General features: G+C 37.5%; 1 protein-coding gene across 2 annotated transcripts; it reads left to right on the forward strand.

The window, feature by feature from the left end:
- Positions 1-1,907: 1,907 nt before the first annotated feature.
- On the forward strand, positions 1,908-9,827 carry LOC131139279 (immunoglobulin superfamily containing leucine-rich repeat protein 2-like). Of its 2 annotated transcripts, none has more exons than XM_058088722.1 (2): positions 1,908-2,072; positions 6,939-9,827. In XM_058088722.1, exon 2 carries the CDS (start codon positions 6,948-6,950, stop codon positions 9,006-9,008), a length of 2,061 nt encoding a protein of 686 aa, XP_057944705.1. In that variant the 5' UTR covers positions 1,908-2,072; positions 6,939-6,947; the 3' UTR covers positions 9,009-9,827. The 2 variants fall into 2 exon arrangements, with proteins under 2 accessions (XP_057944705.1, XP_057944704.1); XM_058088721.1 differs by having other exon boundaries at positions 1,910-2,076.
- The last annotated feature ends 4,576 nt before the right edge of the window (positions 9,828-14,403 follow it).

The raw sequence follows: 14,403 nt of genomic DNA on the forward strand, positions 1-14,403 counted from the left end.
GGACGCACTGACACAATTAGCAGGATTAAACTAAATACACAAAACCACAAAACTACTCCTTTTTACTAAGTGACATTCTAGTTATACAAACTATTGAGCAAACAACATATCTAATGGTGCACAGGACTGTACATTTACCACTATTCCACTATAGTAGCTTCATACGTGTGACTAATGTGTGTTATTTTAATTACAATAATACAAATGGCAGATCTCAGATGTGTGTTTATTTATTTTGTTAGTGTGTCTGCAGTGAGTGCTAATGTGCCCTATCCTGACGGTTTCCTGAATGGACAGTGTATGGTTATATATGTAAGCTTTTAGGGCCACCTAGTGTACAATCAGGCTTAGGACATGTTTTAGGATAATACTGAAAAACTATTATAATATATAACATTATTATTATTATTATAATTATTATAATTATTTATTAATTATAATTATTATAATCATATAATTATAATTATTATATTATATATTATTATTATAATTATAATACTGAAAACACTCACTTTTGAAAAACTACCAGCTGTAATATTGGATGTGGTTGGCTGATGTCACGTGAAGTTGCGATATGTCATTCATTATATACCTCAGCAATATAAGGCTTCAAATAAAGTATTTTTTTTTTCATGCAATCAGGGATGTCCAAAGTGCAGCCCCTGGACCATTTGCATTTTTAATCGGCCACAGCACATTGTATAATAACAATAAATTGTTATAATTAATAATGATCATCATAAATATTATAAATTATAATAAATATAATAATATTATAAATATTATTATTAATAATACAATTAAACAAAAAAAGCAAAAGTGGGAGAAATAGAACAAAATGTTGACATAAATAACTAATAAATAAGCACCATCCAGGAAAAGTTTGGACACCCCTGAAGGCAACATTTTCATTCTGCCAAATGTTAATATAATAAAATAATAATAATAATAATAATAATAATAATAATAATAATATAAATATTATTATTAATAATAAAATTAAACACAAAAATGCAAAAGTGGGAGAAATAGAACAAAATGTTGATATAAATAACTAATAAATAAGCACCATCCAGGAAAAGTTTGGACACCCCTGAAGGCAACATTTTCATTCTGCCAAATGTTAATATAATAAAAAAAAAAATAATAATATTATAAATATTATTATTAATAATAAAATTAAACACAAAAATGCAAAAGTGGGAGAAATAGAACAAAATGTTGATACAAATAACTAATAAATAAGCACCATCCAGGAAAAGTTTGGACAACCCCGAAGGCAACACTTTAACTCTTAACTCTTAACACTTAACTTAAATGTTAATATAATAATAATAATAATAATAATAATAATAATAATAATAATAATAATAATAATAATAATAATAATAATAATAATAATAATAATAATAATAATAAATGTGAGAAATAGAACAAAATGTTGATATAAATAACTTTAATAACTAACATTTTCATTTTTGCCAAATGTTAATAATAATAATAATAAGAAGAAGAAGACGAATACAAACCTAAGTATATAATAATAATAATAATAATAATAATAATAATAATAATAATAATAATAATAATAATAATAATAATAATAATAATAATAATAATAATAATAATAAATGTTATTTTTATTGCACTTTACATTACGGAAATCTCAAGGTGCTACAAAGAAAGCATAAAACCTATTATATATTACATATTATTTCTATTTTTTATGTATTAAATTTCAGTTGGTGTGCATTTGCCTTCTTCTTACTACGTTGAGCGTTTCCTTGTGTTCCAATAAAGAAACATTATTACGCATTCATTCCGAATTCCATCCGTGTACCTAATGAATTGTCCGGCAGTGAGGGTGGATTTCTCTTTAAGAATGTTTGAGGACACGTCAATGCAACTATGTCCACTGATGAAAGGAGGGGAGACAGACAGCATGTTTTCGACCAGCAGAAGCAGATAAAAGACTTTTTTCTCCCTTAAACTTCCAATGGCGTGTGTGCCGCTATTGGTGTCTGGACTAGCAGGAACGTCACAGCCCGTCGCTTAGATCAACAGTTCAAAAGGCAGGTAAGACCATCTTTCTTACCGTCATTATTATTATATTATCACCTCGATGGACCTCGCCTCGCCCACTCCTCGTATTTGCTGCATAGCTGAGGTGAACATCAGCTGACTTCTGACTGCTGCAGATGTGAGCCTTGCTAGCAAACATCTGACAGGCAGCTATCTCCATGGAGGCTGTTGCGTAGTTTCAAAGCAGACAGGCTCTCCCCAATGACACTGCTGTTGTCGTCTTAACTAACATCTTTTCAAATCTGCTCATCATATGTGACAGCTTTGCTACACTGTTATGCTTTACAGTCAACAATATGGGATTACTGCAGCTTCCTTGCTACCATAGCTGTCTGTCATAGTAATTATTACATCCTTACTAGCCTCAAGCCTCTTATCTTGTTGTTAGAACTACTTGATTATTTAACAGCATCCTTCTTCCATCACATGTTCTGACACACTGAAGGGTAAGAGTTCGAGTCCGAATGAGTAGACATTTCATGAAGATGAAGAAACATTTACATTTGAGATCCTACTTTAAAAAAAAAAAACAGGGTGACATCCACCCTATTGGATGCAGTGTTAGCTGCTTTGGGGACGGGGTGGACGTCTCAGGAGCAACAACTCATACTTTGACTTCTCTAAGTCCCCAAATACCAGAAAACCCTCCAACGACGCCAGAAAAAGTAGCTAGATTAGTCGCTAGTCGCTTTTGAGGAAATATGTCGCAAAGAGGGATTGGAATTAGTGACATAGTCCCCAATTTTGTCATTTGTCACTTCCTTCATGATTATGTGGACTTCTGCTCCACCCCGACCCCCCCCCCCCCTCCTAAATACACAAAGGGCAGCGAAGCAATAGCCCCACTCTGAAGCGCTGACACACACACACACAAGTGTGTTAATTTTAATGTAATATTGGCTGATAATATTAGACATCCATACCCAAAATTAACATTTTTAATCAGATTAATCACCATTTTAAAATTCATTCATTCATTCATTTTCTACTGCTTATCCTCACAAGGGTCGCGGGGGTGCTGGAGCCTATCCCAGCTGTCTTCGAGCGAGAGGCGAGGTACACCCTGGACTGGTCGCCAGCCAATCACAGGGCACATATAGACAAACAACCATTCACACTCACATTCATACCTATGGACAATTTGGAGTGGCCAATTAACCTAGCATGTTTTTGGAATGTGGGAGGAAACCGGAGTACCCGGAGAAAACCCACGCATGCACGGGGAGAACATGCAAACTCCACACAGAGATGGCCGAGGGTGGAATTGAACCCTGGTCTTCTACCTGTGAGGTCTGCGCGCTAACGGTTAGTGTGTTAATTAATTTTATTGTAATATTGGCTGATAATATTAGACATCCATACCCAAAATTAGGGCTGTCAAATGACAACATTTTAATCAGATTAATCACCATTTTAAAATTAATTAATTCATTCATTCATTTTCTACCGCTTATCCTCACAAGGGTCGCGCTGGGTGCTGGAGCCTATCCCAGCTGTCTTCGGGCGAGAGGCGGGGTACACCCTGGACTGGTCGCCAGCCAATCACAGGGCACATATAGACAAACAACCATTCACACTCACATTCATACCTATGGACAATTTGGAGTCGCCAATTAACCTAGCATGTTTTTGGAATGTGGGAGGAAACCGGAGTACCCGGAGAAAACCCACGAATGCACGGGGAGAACATGCAAACTCCACACAGAGATGGGTTTGGGATTGAACTCGGGTCTCCTAGCTGTGAGGTCTGCGCGCTAACCACATGACCGCTGTGCAGCCCACCATTTTAAAATGTAAAATTGAATTAATGACAATTAATGACTATATATCTGAAATATGCCAATTTTACTGCATTTAATGAAGATAAAAAATATAAATGATAGGATTGACAGAAGACAGGATGATATATCATATTTCAAGCTAAGAGATCCCACAAAATTCTAAAAATGTATTTGTAATAGCAGCAAAACATTTGAATCACACTGTAAACCATGTTATTATGTGGACAGAGAGGTTGCGTTCAAAGACATCACATCATTTAAGGTAAATGTACTTGTTTTCAGTGTATTTTCCGGCATACTTAAATATAGCAAATTATACTGTCACGCCCTGTGTTGGTCCCTGCGTGACATTGTGTTTTATGTTCCCTTTTTAGTTTAGTTTCTCCTTACATGCTCTTATTTTTGTATTCACTTCCTGTCTTGCCTTGTTTCCATTTTCCTATCTCTCACACCTGTTTCTAATTTCACTCCCTTCTATTTAGTTCAAGTGTGTGCTCCTTCTTTTGTTCGATTTGGCAAGTTGCCGTTATCCCGCTGCTGCAAAGCCATTATCAATAAAGAATCAATAAATATCTTTATTGATAATGATCAATAAAGAAAATACCTTTTTATCTTTTCACTTTTGGTCCTGCTCTCAGCATCCTGAGGTCTCAACGCAATGACGTAGACGCCGACCGTGACATATACATCCAAATTATGAGTTAAGAAGTGAGTGATAATATCCAATTCATGTTTTTCTTAAGCTGCCTATTTATTTATGTACACACACACATGCATTATAAAGCCATTTTTGTGACGTCCAGAGTATCCCTGAATGCATCTCTTGTCATTAGAATGAGGAAATGTCATTCCCAGGATGAACAGAGTAGAGATGTGTCTAAATTGGAGATACATAATACAATGAATACATGTATTCAAGTATTTATTGCACCTTAAAGTTTGTTTACTGTGTTTTTTTTTAATCCTGTTGTGCTTTTTTTTTTAAATATTCTACTTCTTCGAAGTATGCTGGAACATGCAAATTTCCCCATGAGGATGAATAAAGTATGTACCTACCTACATAAAGTACATGTGTACTTTAGGATGTGTAGGAATTGTACTGCTGTCAGAATGAAGTTACGAGGGGGGGTTCCACTGTGCTTAAGTCTGCCATCATAACAGGCAGGCACAACAACAGCCCGATATAATGCAATTCATCGTCAGTTCACTTAATAATAATAATAATAATAATACATTTTATTTGTATAACGCTTTTCAAAATTATTTTAGTAAAAACAGAAAAATGAATAAACTTTGGTTCCGATTTTCTACAAGAAAAACTCTGATAAAACATAATCCACTCAAATATCTTACTTTTTATTTTTCTACACATAAGATCAAGAATAAAGAAAATCAATCAATCAGTAATAAATAAATATAATAATAATAATAAAACGGCAAATAATTAAAAATAAAGAAACCACATATAGTTGGTGGGTAGACAAATTTTTTTCAGATTAAAATGAACAAAGCATTATTAGAGCCCTGTAGACATGACAAAACACGACTATAGTCACATTTATACTCTTTTTATTTACAACATATTGCGCAACTGCAGGGTCTTGAGACACATGCTAACTCGCAAACTAGAGAGCTAGCGACCTAAAGCCTCCAAGTTATTTCCTTTAAACTTAAAAAGCCAAAAACTTACCACTTCCACACGGATAGGGAGGATAACTATTAACAGTTATTTAACCTTTAACATGAACATTAATCAAACGTAATAATTTTTTCTGGGTACATGATACCATACAGCATCCATATCAAACATTAAACTTTCATATCAAGGCGGGGGCCTCAAACTAGTGTCCTGCGAGCCACATTTGGCCCACGGGCCGCGTGTTTGAGACCCCTGCTTTACAAAAAATGGAGTTGAATAAAAACAAGTAAACAGAGTAAAAGATACATTAACATACAACATTCATTCATTAATACACAGTTAAAACATGAGTAAAAGTGGGGCGGGGCACAGCAGTCAGGTATAAAAAGTTAGACATTAAAAACAGATTTAAAGAGGTGGGTTTTTAGTTGTTTTTTGAAACTGGGAAGGTCAGGGCAAGCACGGCAGTGAATGGGGCAAAGAGTTCCAGAGGGTGGGGGCAGCGATGGAGAAGGCTCTGTCACCCCAGGTTCGGAGCTTGGTCTTACAGGGGAGTGCCAGGAGGTTGGAGTCTGAGGAGCGAATGAATGATGAATGCATGGATCAGGGATTCAGGGATTCAAGATGAAACAATGCAGTCCGGGTTTACTATTTGATGTGGGGTTCAAATGAAAGGGTAGGGTCCAGGAGGATACCAAGGTTGCGGATGAGCGGGGATGGAGTGAGGGTGGCGCTGTCAAATTGAAGATAGAAGTTATGGGTGGGTGTTGTGATGTTTTTGGGACCGATGATGATAATATCTGTTTATGTTTACTTATGTGCAATTGCGACACCGCATTGTGTGAATGCTGATTACCAAGCACACTAATCATGTTGTGCGTCAGAAAAGTGATGATGTAATGGTCATGGTTTTATTTCATTTGAACATGCATCAGATTACAATTGAATGCATCACATAATCAGTTCACAGTTCCACATGTCCAAAAGGAGTAGGAAGAAGCAAAGCTTATTAAATCCTACCTCTCCATCTGGTACTTTTATAATCAGTAACTGTTACATTTGTTCACTTCCTGCTTTCCATAATACAGGTTAAGGTTTTTTTTTGTTTTTTTTTAACTAAAAAAATAATTAAAATTAAAATATTTAATTAAAATTAAATAAATGATGTACTGTTAATGTGACATCGCCCGCACTAAGCAGTCCATCAAATGGCTCATATACTTTCCATATGCTGCTATGCATATGATAGACTGTGATATATTGACAGTGCATTTTAAATTTCTTTCATGGCATTCAAATTCAGAATTAGCATTACGAACTGCAATTTGTTCTAAATTGGATGACCAGTGTCCATAAAAGCCGTACTTCAGTCAGGTTTGTACTTGTTGATGACTATGTAATCTATTGATTGAAAGGCTCTTACATTGTTTTTACAGGAGCTGAAAATGGCAGCCAGAGAAGCCCTGTATTTAACAATGGTGATCTCTACAGTCTTCAGCGCCCTGGAGGAATGCCCGACACGATGTACCTGCTCCATGAAATATCGACGTCATTTTGCTGAATGCTCCTACAAAGACTTATCTGAAATCCCATCTGACTTGCCTCATAATGTTGCCACTGTCAGTCTCTCAGCTAACAAGATCCATTTGGTACCACGGGGCATTTTTGACAACGTTACCCAGATGATGTCGCTGTGGATGGCACACAATGAAATCGTCGCCATCCAACCGGGAAGCCTCAAATCCCTGGTTCATCTGCGTAACTTAGACATCAGTCATAATAAGTTAGCTGACTTTCCGTGGGGCGATATGCAGAATCTGACAAGGCTGCAGTTGCTAAAGATGAACCACAACGAAATGGTCAGCCTGCCTCGAGATGCCTTGGCTAACCTCAAAGACCTGAGGTCCCTTCAGCTGAACAATAACAAGCTTTTAACTATATCTGAGGGGACGTTTGATTCTTTAACTTCGCTGTCCCATTTGCAGCTCTTCAACAATCCTTTTGCGTGCACTTGTTCTCTCAGTTGGTTTAGAGATTGGTTTTTAACCACAACCATCTCAGTACCCAAAATGAACTTGATCACTTGCTCTACTCCAAAGGAACTTAAAGGAGAGATGATTGTGAATTTAGCCGAGTCCAGATGCACACAGCCGACTGTTACAATACGGACTCATCCTAATATCGGCAACACAACTTTATACGAGGGTGATACCTTGGTCTTAGCTTGTGAATTTCAAGGAAACCCAAAGCCGTTGGTCATGTGGAGTATTCGCAGTCGACCACAAGAACCGAATCAGTCATATCCAAAGGAGAGATCCTTTTTCTCCGGTAATCCCATCAAAATCCATCATAACGGAACCATCATCATCTCGCATCTCAGCAAGGATGACAGCGGCAACTATAGCTGCTCGGCGTCAAACAAGTTTGGTACCGCAACAGACTCACTGGAGGTTAAAGTGTTATCAGAGCCAACATCTTTAACGGAAGTGCCCGAAGCAGTCATTTCCGATACAACACAACAAATAGTAACTGGAAAAACTGTTTTTTATTCTGTCGCCGATAGAAAAGATGTCGTGCCTACTTCCTTTCCCACTGAACCACAGTATTTTGAGGAGTTAATAGAAGCGACTAAATGCGGACTGACCGCTAAAACGATACATAATTCCAATCATGTCTCAAATAGGAGCATGGATGACTCTCAATACATGTTTGACTTCGGTGTCATTGCCCTGGGGGTGTCGGAAACAGAGGTCACAGTAAGACTCAACCCTCTTCTTATACCCGGAGACAGGCATAAAAACTGGACCGTTCTGGTCACACCGGATAGCCGTCACAATGCCAGCGAAAAGCCTCACAGGCATTCAGACAACTCCGACGAAATCCGTTCAAGTGGATTGTATCTGTGTGTCACCACCGAGCGCAAACACTCGCCTGTGCTGTGGTCGCAGATCAAAGACGGAATCAACACCTACTTACTCGGCGGTCTCCGGCCTAGTACCAACTACTCCCTGTGTCTGACTTACAAGGGCGAGGACTGTGAAGTACAAGTGCTCTTCACAACCAAAAGGAAGGTCCCTAATCTGATCATCATCATCTCAGTCAGCGTCTGCCTTCTCACTGTGTCAACTGTCCCTCTACTAGGAGCTACGTGTTTCCACTTGGTGTACAAATACCGCAGCAAGACGTACAAGCTCATCATGAAGGCCAGAGACCAGTACCAGATGGAAAGAACGCTTGGCGCGAACATCAACATCCACGCACCGCTAACGGAGTCACAAGGGAACATTACCACCAGTCAACTGGAGGAAGAAGATCCGACCACCGAGAGTATAGATGGAGAGAAAGAGGCGGATACCGAAGAAAGTGTAGTGACTGAATCCGTCACGTTGTCTCAGTCCAGAGGCAATTTGGATGACTGCGAGGTTGCATCAGAGTTGAGTGAGGGTCTTCCTTTGGGGGCTGAAGCTGTTAATATTACACACAATGAGAAATATGTACATCAGTGATTGTGAACCTGTAGTAGCATAGCATAATGTTACAACATGTAGCCGTACTTCAGTCAGATATGACAACAAACTACCTAGCAGGTAATCAACTAACTAACTAACTAACCAGGCAGTAATGAATGTAGCAGGTAGTGCAATAATAAAATAAAAAGGTACGATTCACAGTGTTGGGAGTAACGGTGTTAAAAAATAACAGCGTTGCTGTTTTCCAGTATTGGGTAATCTAATCGATGACTATGTTAAATGTTACAATGGTGTTACCGTTACTGGTGTATTATTATACGTAAATCCAACCACTGTTATCTGCTCGTCGGTACGCATCATAGAGCTGTGACAATGAGACCTAAGTCAAATACAGTAAACCTCGGATATATCGGATTCGATTGTTCCCACTGGTTTTGTCCGATATAAGCGAAATCCGTTATATGCGTATACCGGAAAATGTCGGTTTTACGCATATATCGGATTTATATCCGGTATATGCGTAAATCGGATTTTATCCGTTATAAAAAGGCACTTCCTTGACTATGTTTCCAATGTACCTGGACGCGCAGGCAACGCTGCAAACGCTGCAAATGACGTCGTATAGCGGCCTGTCACGATTCGGCGAATCGGAGCGCCACGATGCCGCCATGCGATATATGCGAGGGAAATTTAATGGAAATGCATTGGAACGGGACTGGAGATTTTGTCCGAAATAGGCGAAATCCGTTATAAAAAATCCGATATATGCAATGAATTTTTATTGGAAATGCATTACAGAAAAATTGGTTCTTTTTTATCTGTCCGTTGTGAGCGAATTTCCGATATATCCGAGGTTTACTGTATAATATAATAACTTTATGGTGAGCCATTGTTGTCCATTAAATCAAAATATTTTATTATATTTATGGAGTAATTACATTACTGGTGCATTTATTTTTTGGTGGGGAAAGGTAACTACAGGTAGTAACTGTAACTAAACACTTTAATAAGTAATTTTGCCAAAGATTGGTGATCTAAAAATGACTTGGATGACTATTGTGTTGTCATGTTGGGGCATTGAGACTATGCGGCTCATAAGATATCATAGTAAATCATGCAAAATGGAACTTTAATCAGATTTTGCTTTGTTAAATGCAGCATATTTTTGACATGCACAGCAAATTTTGGTCTTTGGAATAAACTCCATGTGAGTTAAAATCAACTCAATCTGAGTGTGACCATCCATTGACTCCACAGGAGAGTTAATAGAACTCTGCTTTTGGAGTTGATCTTTTACCCCCTATTCAGAGTTAAAACTGAACTGTTCTTGGTGTTAAAAATATTACTTTTTAGAGAGTAAAATGTGACTCTCAAATGGAGTTCATTTTAATATTAACTCTTAACCGATGTTAAAAGCCAACACTTACTATATAGTTATTAATTTGACACTATTTACAGTTGACATTAATTTTATATGCAGAAATTATTACACTGAACATTTTACTGTGTACGACATTCATTCATTTTCTACCGCTTTTTCCTCACAAGGGTCGCTGGAGCCTGGGGTGCCAGCTGTCTTGGGGCGAGAGGCGGGGTACACCCTGGACCGGTCACCAGCCAATCACAGGGCACATATAGACAAACAACCATTCACACTCACATTCATACCTATGGACAATTTGGAGTCGCCAATTAACCTAGCATGTTTTTGGAATGTGGGAGGAAACGAGAGTACCCGGAGAAAAACCCGCCAGAGATGTCCGAGGGTGGAATTGAACTCTGGTCTCCTAGATGTGAGGTCTGCGCGCTAACCACTCGACCGCCGTGCCGCCTGTCTCTGCTGTTTCACAGTTAAACACAGTCATTTTTTACGACAGAAATATACGTAAAAAAACATTGTATGATAAAGCATATCTAACCCTGACTTATAAAAAGAAAGCTTTTTCGCATAACCGCGTCGGCGCTACTTGGAATTGCTTCTTTCCTTACCGTTTTCGACAAGCAGACACAGATTGAAGAACAATAAACATTTTCAGGAACAGTGAATGAGTAAGCTAAGTAGTTTTTATCAACAGACTGAGCAAAAAAACGTTCACCGGATGCAACAAGAGCTTCTTTTGTGAGCCACATACAGCGGGTAGTACAAGAAAAAAAGTGCAGGTCCCTGAACATCCGTGAAATCAACTCCAAAAAATGAGAGTGCCTGGTAGTAATCCTTAACACATGTGGTAGTCAGTGTTAAAAACAATCAACTCCAGAAATTCAAATCTTTCACTCTTTTTACTTTAACTCTAGAAATTTGCTGTGTGTGACTCTAATATTAGCCCATGAAAAAACACAACAACAAATATAAGAGGAAATAGCAAATATTGGAAACATATTTAAACATATTTGTACACTGTACCACTGTGCCACTGAGCTGTGAATGTTAAAATCAGAGTTTTGGAATCATTGTGATAAAATGTACTGTGACCTAAATGTTCAGTTCCTGTACTTTTGGACACAGTGGATGTTCAAAACATGCTCTGGTTTGGTGCCGTATCTTTTTTTTTTTCACCACAATCAATTAGTAACACACAACAGTAAAAGTACTTCTAAAAACTAAGCATGTGTCGTCTGTTATATTTCTAATGGCACATTTAACAGAGCAACTGTACATGCTGTCTGATAATCTCTGTTTTGTTATTCTGAATCTATTCTTGACTTGTGATAACCTGGGTCATGTTCACTGTCTTTGTTTATCTTTATGTCCATGTCTAAGAATAAGTTTTTATTGGGGTGTATTAATAACTATACAAACCTTCCATCAATTGTGCTCACTAACAGGACACGTCTGATTCAGAAAAAGCTTGCAGATATTATACTTCACATTATACTTAAATTCAGTTGTGTCAGCTCAGCTTGTTCTACCAGAATGGAACTATGACCTCTCACTCAGTGACTGTTGTGATGTAGCCATTCAATAGTCCTGATTAATACATGTGCATGTCAATATGGAACAACAAAGGGCCAGTGGACTTTGGTACTATTGGAAGTGAGTGTGTTATAAGTAACACTGAGGTCAACTAGCATTACATTTTCATCCGTCAGACCAAATATAATTCGGCTTTGCTTTTATGGGTTTACTCATACGGCCTCATTGCAACTCTAAAAATTGAAAAAGCTATGAAAACATGGATACCAGAGGAATCCTACTAGTTCTTGTGCATTTGGGCATTTGAAGTAATGATGAAGAAATTTGTATCGGCGAAAGGACCCTACCAATACTGGAATGCATTAATTTTAATTAAATGTTTTCACTCGTTCGACCAAATAAATAAGAAACCTAAGCAATCAAAGATGGACTACAGAGACCAAAAGAAACATAGGTAGGAGTGGCAGTGGTCGGAGGACAGTAATGCCTTATTTTGATAATCTCGACAAAGTTTTGGGCCACCGACACCGCCTTGTCAGCTTGTCGGTGTCGGGTGTTGGTGTATATTCATTCATTCATTCATTTTCTACCACTTTTTCCTCACGAGGGTCTCAGAGGCAGGGTACACCCTGGACTGGTCGCCAGCCAATCACAGGGCACATATAGACAAACAACCACTCACACTCACATTCATACCTATGGACAATTTGGAGTCGCCAATTAACCTAGCATGTTTTTGGAATGTGGGAGGAAACCGGAGTACCCGGAGAAAACCCACGCATGCGCGGGGAGAAACTCCACACAGAGATGGCTGAGAGAGGGTGGAATTGAACCCTGATCTCCTAGCTGTGAGGTCTGCGTGCTAACCGCTGTGCCGCCCCGTTGGTGTATGTATATAATACCGGGCTCTACCCATTGACGAACTGAATCCAGCACCTACGTTTGCTGCACTGAAATGGGGGTAAGACATGATCGAGTAAAAAAAAAGGTTCTCCTCTCATTCTGTGTGGAAGTGGTAGGTTTCTGGCTTCTTACTTGTCCTTCACCCTCACTCCTTTTTGTTTGTTTAGAACGAGCACATTGGAGAGCTGGTTTCTATGATGTAACTACCAAAATCTTAAATTTATTAATACTGAATCTGACTTCCTAAATTAATCTATCGCGGTCAGGTCTGGAACCAATTAATCGCGATAAACGAGGGACGACTATATCTTGAATAAGACATGAGTAATATTGTAATTATTTAATTTCAGATGTATCATACTATTGAATGAAGAAAGTAAGACAATGTTTATTGAATCTGACTTCCTAAATTAATCTATCGCGGTCAGGTCTGGAACTAATTAATCGCGATAAACGAGGGATGACTATACCTTGAATAAGACATGAGTAATATTGTAATTATATAATTTCAGATGTATCATACTATTGAATGAAGAAAGTAGGACAATGTTTATTGAATCTGACTTCCTAAATTAATCTATCGCGGAACCAATGAATCGCGATAAACGAGGGACGACTATATCTTGAATAAGACATGAGTAATATTGTAATTATTTAATTTCAGATGTATCATACTATTGAATGAAGAAAATAAGACAATGTTTATTGAATCTGACTTCCTAAATTAATCTATCGCGGTCAGGTCTAGAACCAATTAATCGCGATAAACGAGGGATGACTATATCTTGAATAAGACATGAGTAATATTGTAATTATTTAATTTCAGATGTATCATACTATTGAATGAAGAAAGTAAGACAATGTTTATTTAATCTGACTTCCCAAATTAATCTATCACGGTCAGGTCTGGAACCAATTAATCGCGATAAACTAGGGACGACTATATCTTGAATAAGACATGAGTAATATTGTAATTATTTAATTTCAGATGTATCATAGTATTGAATGAAGAAAGTAAGACAATGTTTATTGAATCTGACTTCCTGAATTAATCTATCGCGGTCAGGTCTGGAACCAATTAATCACAATAAACGAGGGACGACTATATCTTGAATAAGACATGATTAATATTGTAATTATTTAATTTCAGATGTATCATACTATTGAATGAAGAAAGTAAGACAATGTTTATTGAATCTGACTTCCTAAATTAATCTATCGCGGTCAGGTCTGGAACCAATTAATCACGATAAACGAGGGATGACTATACCTTGAATAAGACATGAGTAATATTGTAATTATATAATTTCAGATGTATCATACTATTGAATGAAGAAAGTAGGACAATGTTTATTGAATCTGACTTCCTAAATTAATCTATCGCGGAACCAATGAATCGCGATAAACGAGGGACGACTATATCTTGAATAAGACATGAGTAATATTGTAATTATTTAATTTCAGATGTATCATACTATTGAATGAAGAAAGTAAGACAATGTTTATTGAATCAGAATTCCTAAATTAATCTATCGCGGTCAGGTCTGGAACCAATTAATCACGATAAACGAGGGATGACTATACCTTGAATAAGACATGAGTAATATTGTAATT

This window comes from Doryrhamphus excisus, chromosome 12 (assembly GCF_030265055.1).
Source record: "Doryrhamphus excisus isolate RoL2022-K1 chromosome 12, RoL_Dexc_1.0, whole genome shotgun sequence".
Lineage (NCBI taxonomy): Eukaryota > Metazoa > Chordata > Actinopteri > Syngnathiformes > Syngnathidae > Doryrhamphus > Doryrhamphus excisus.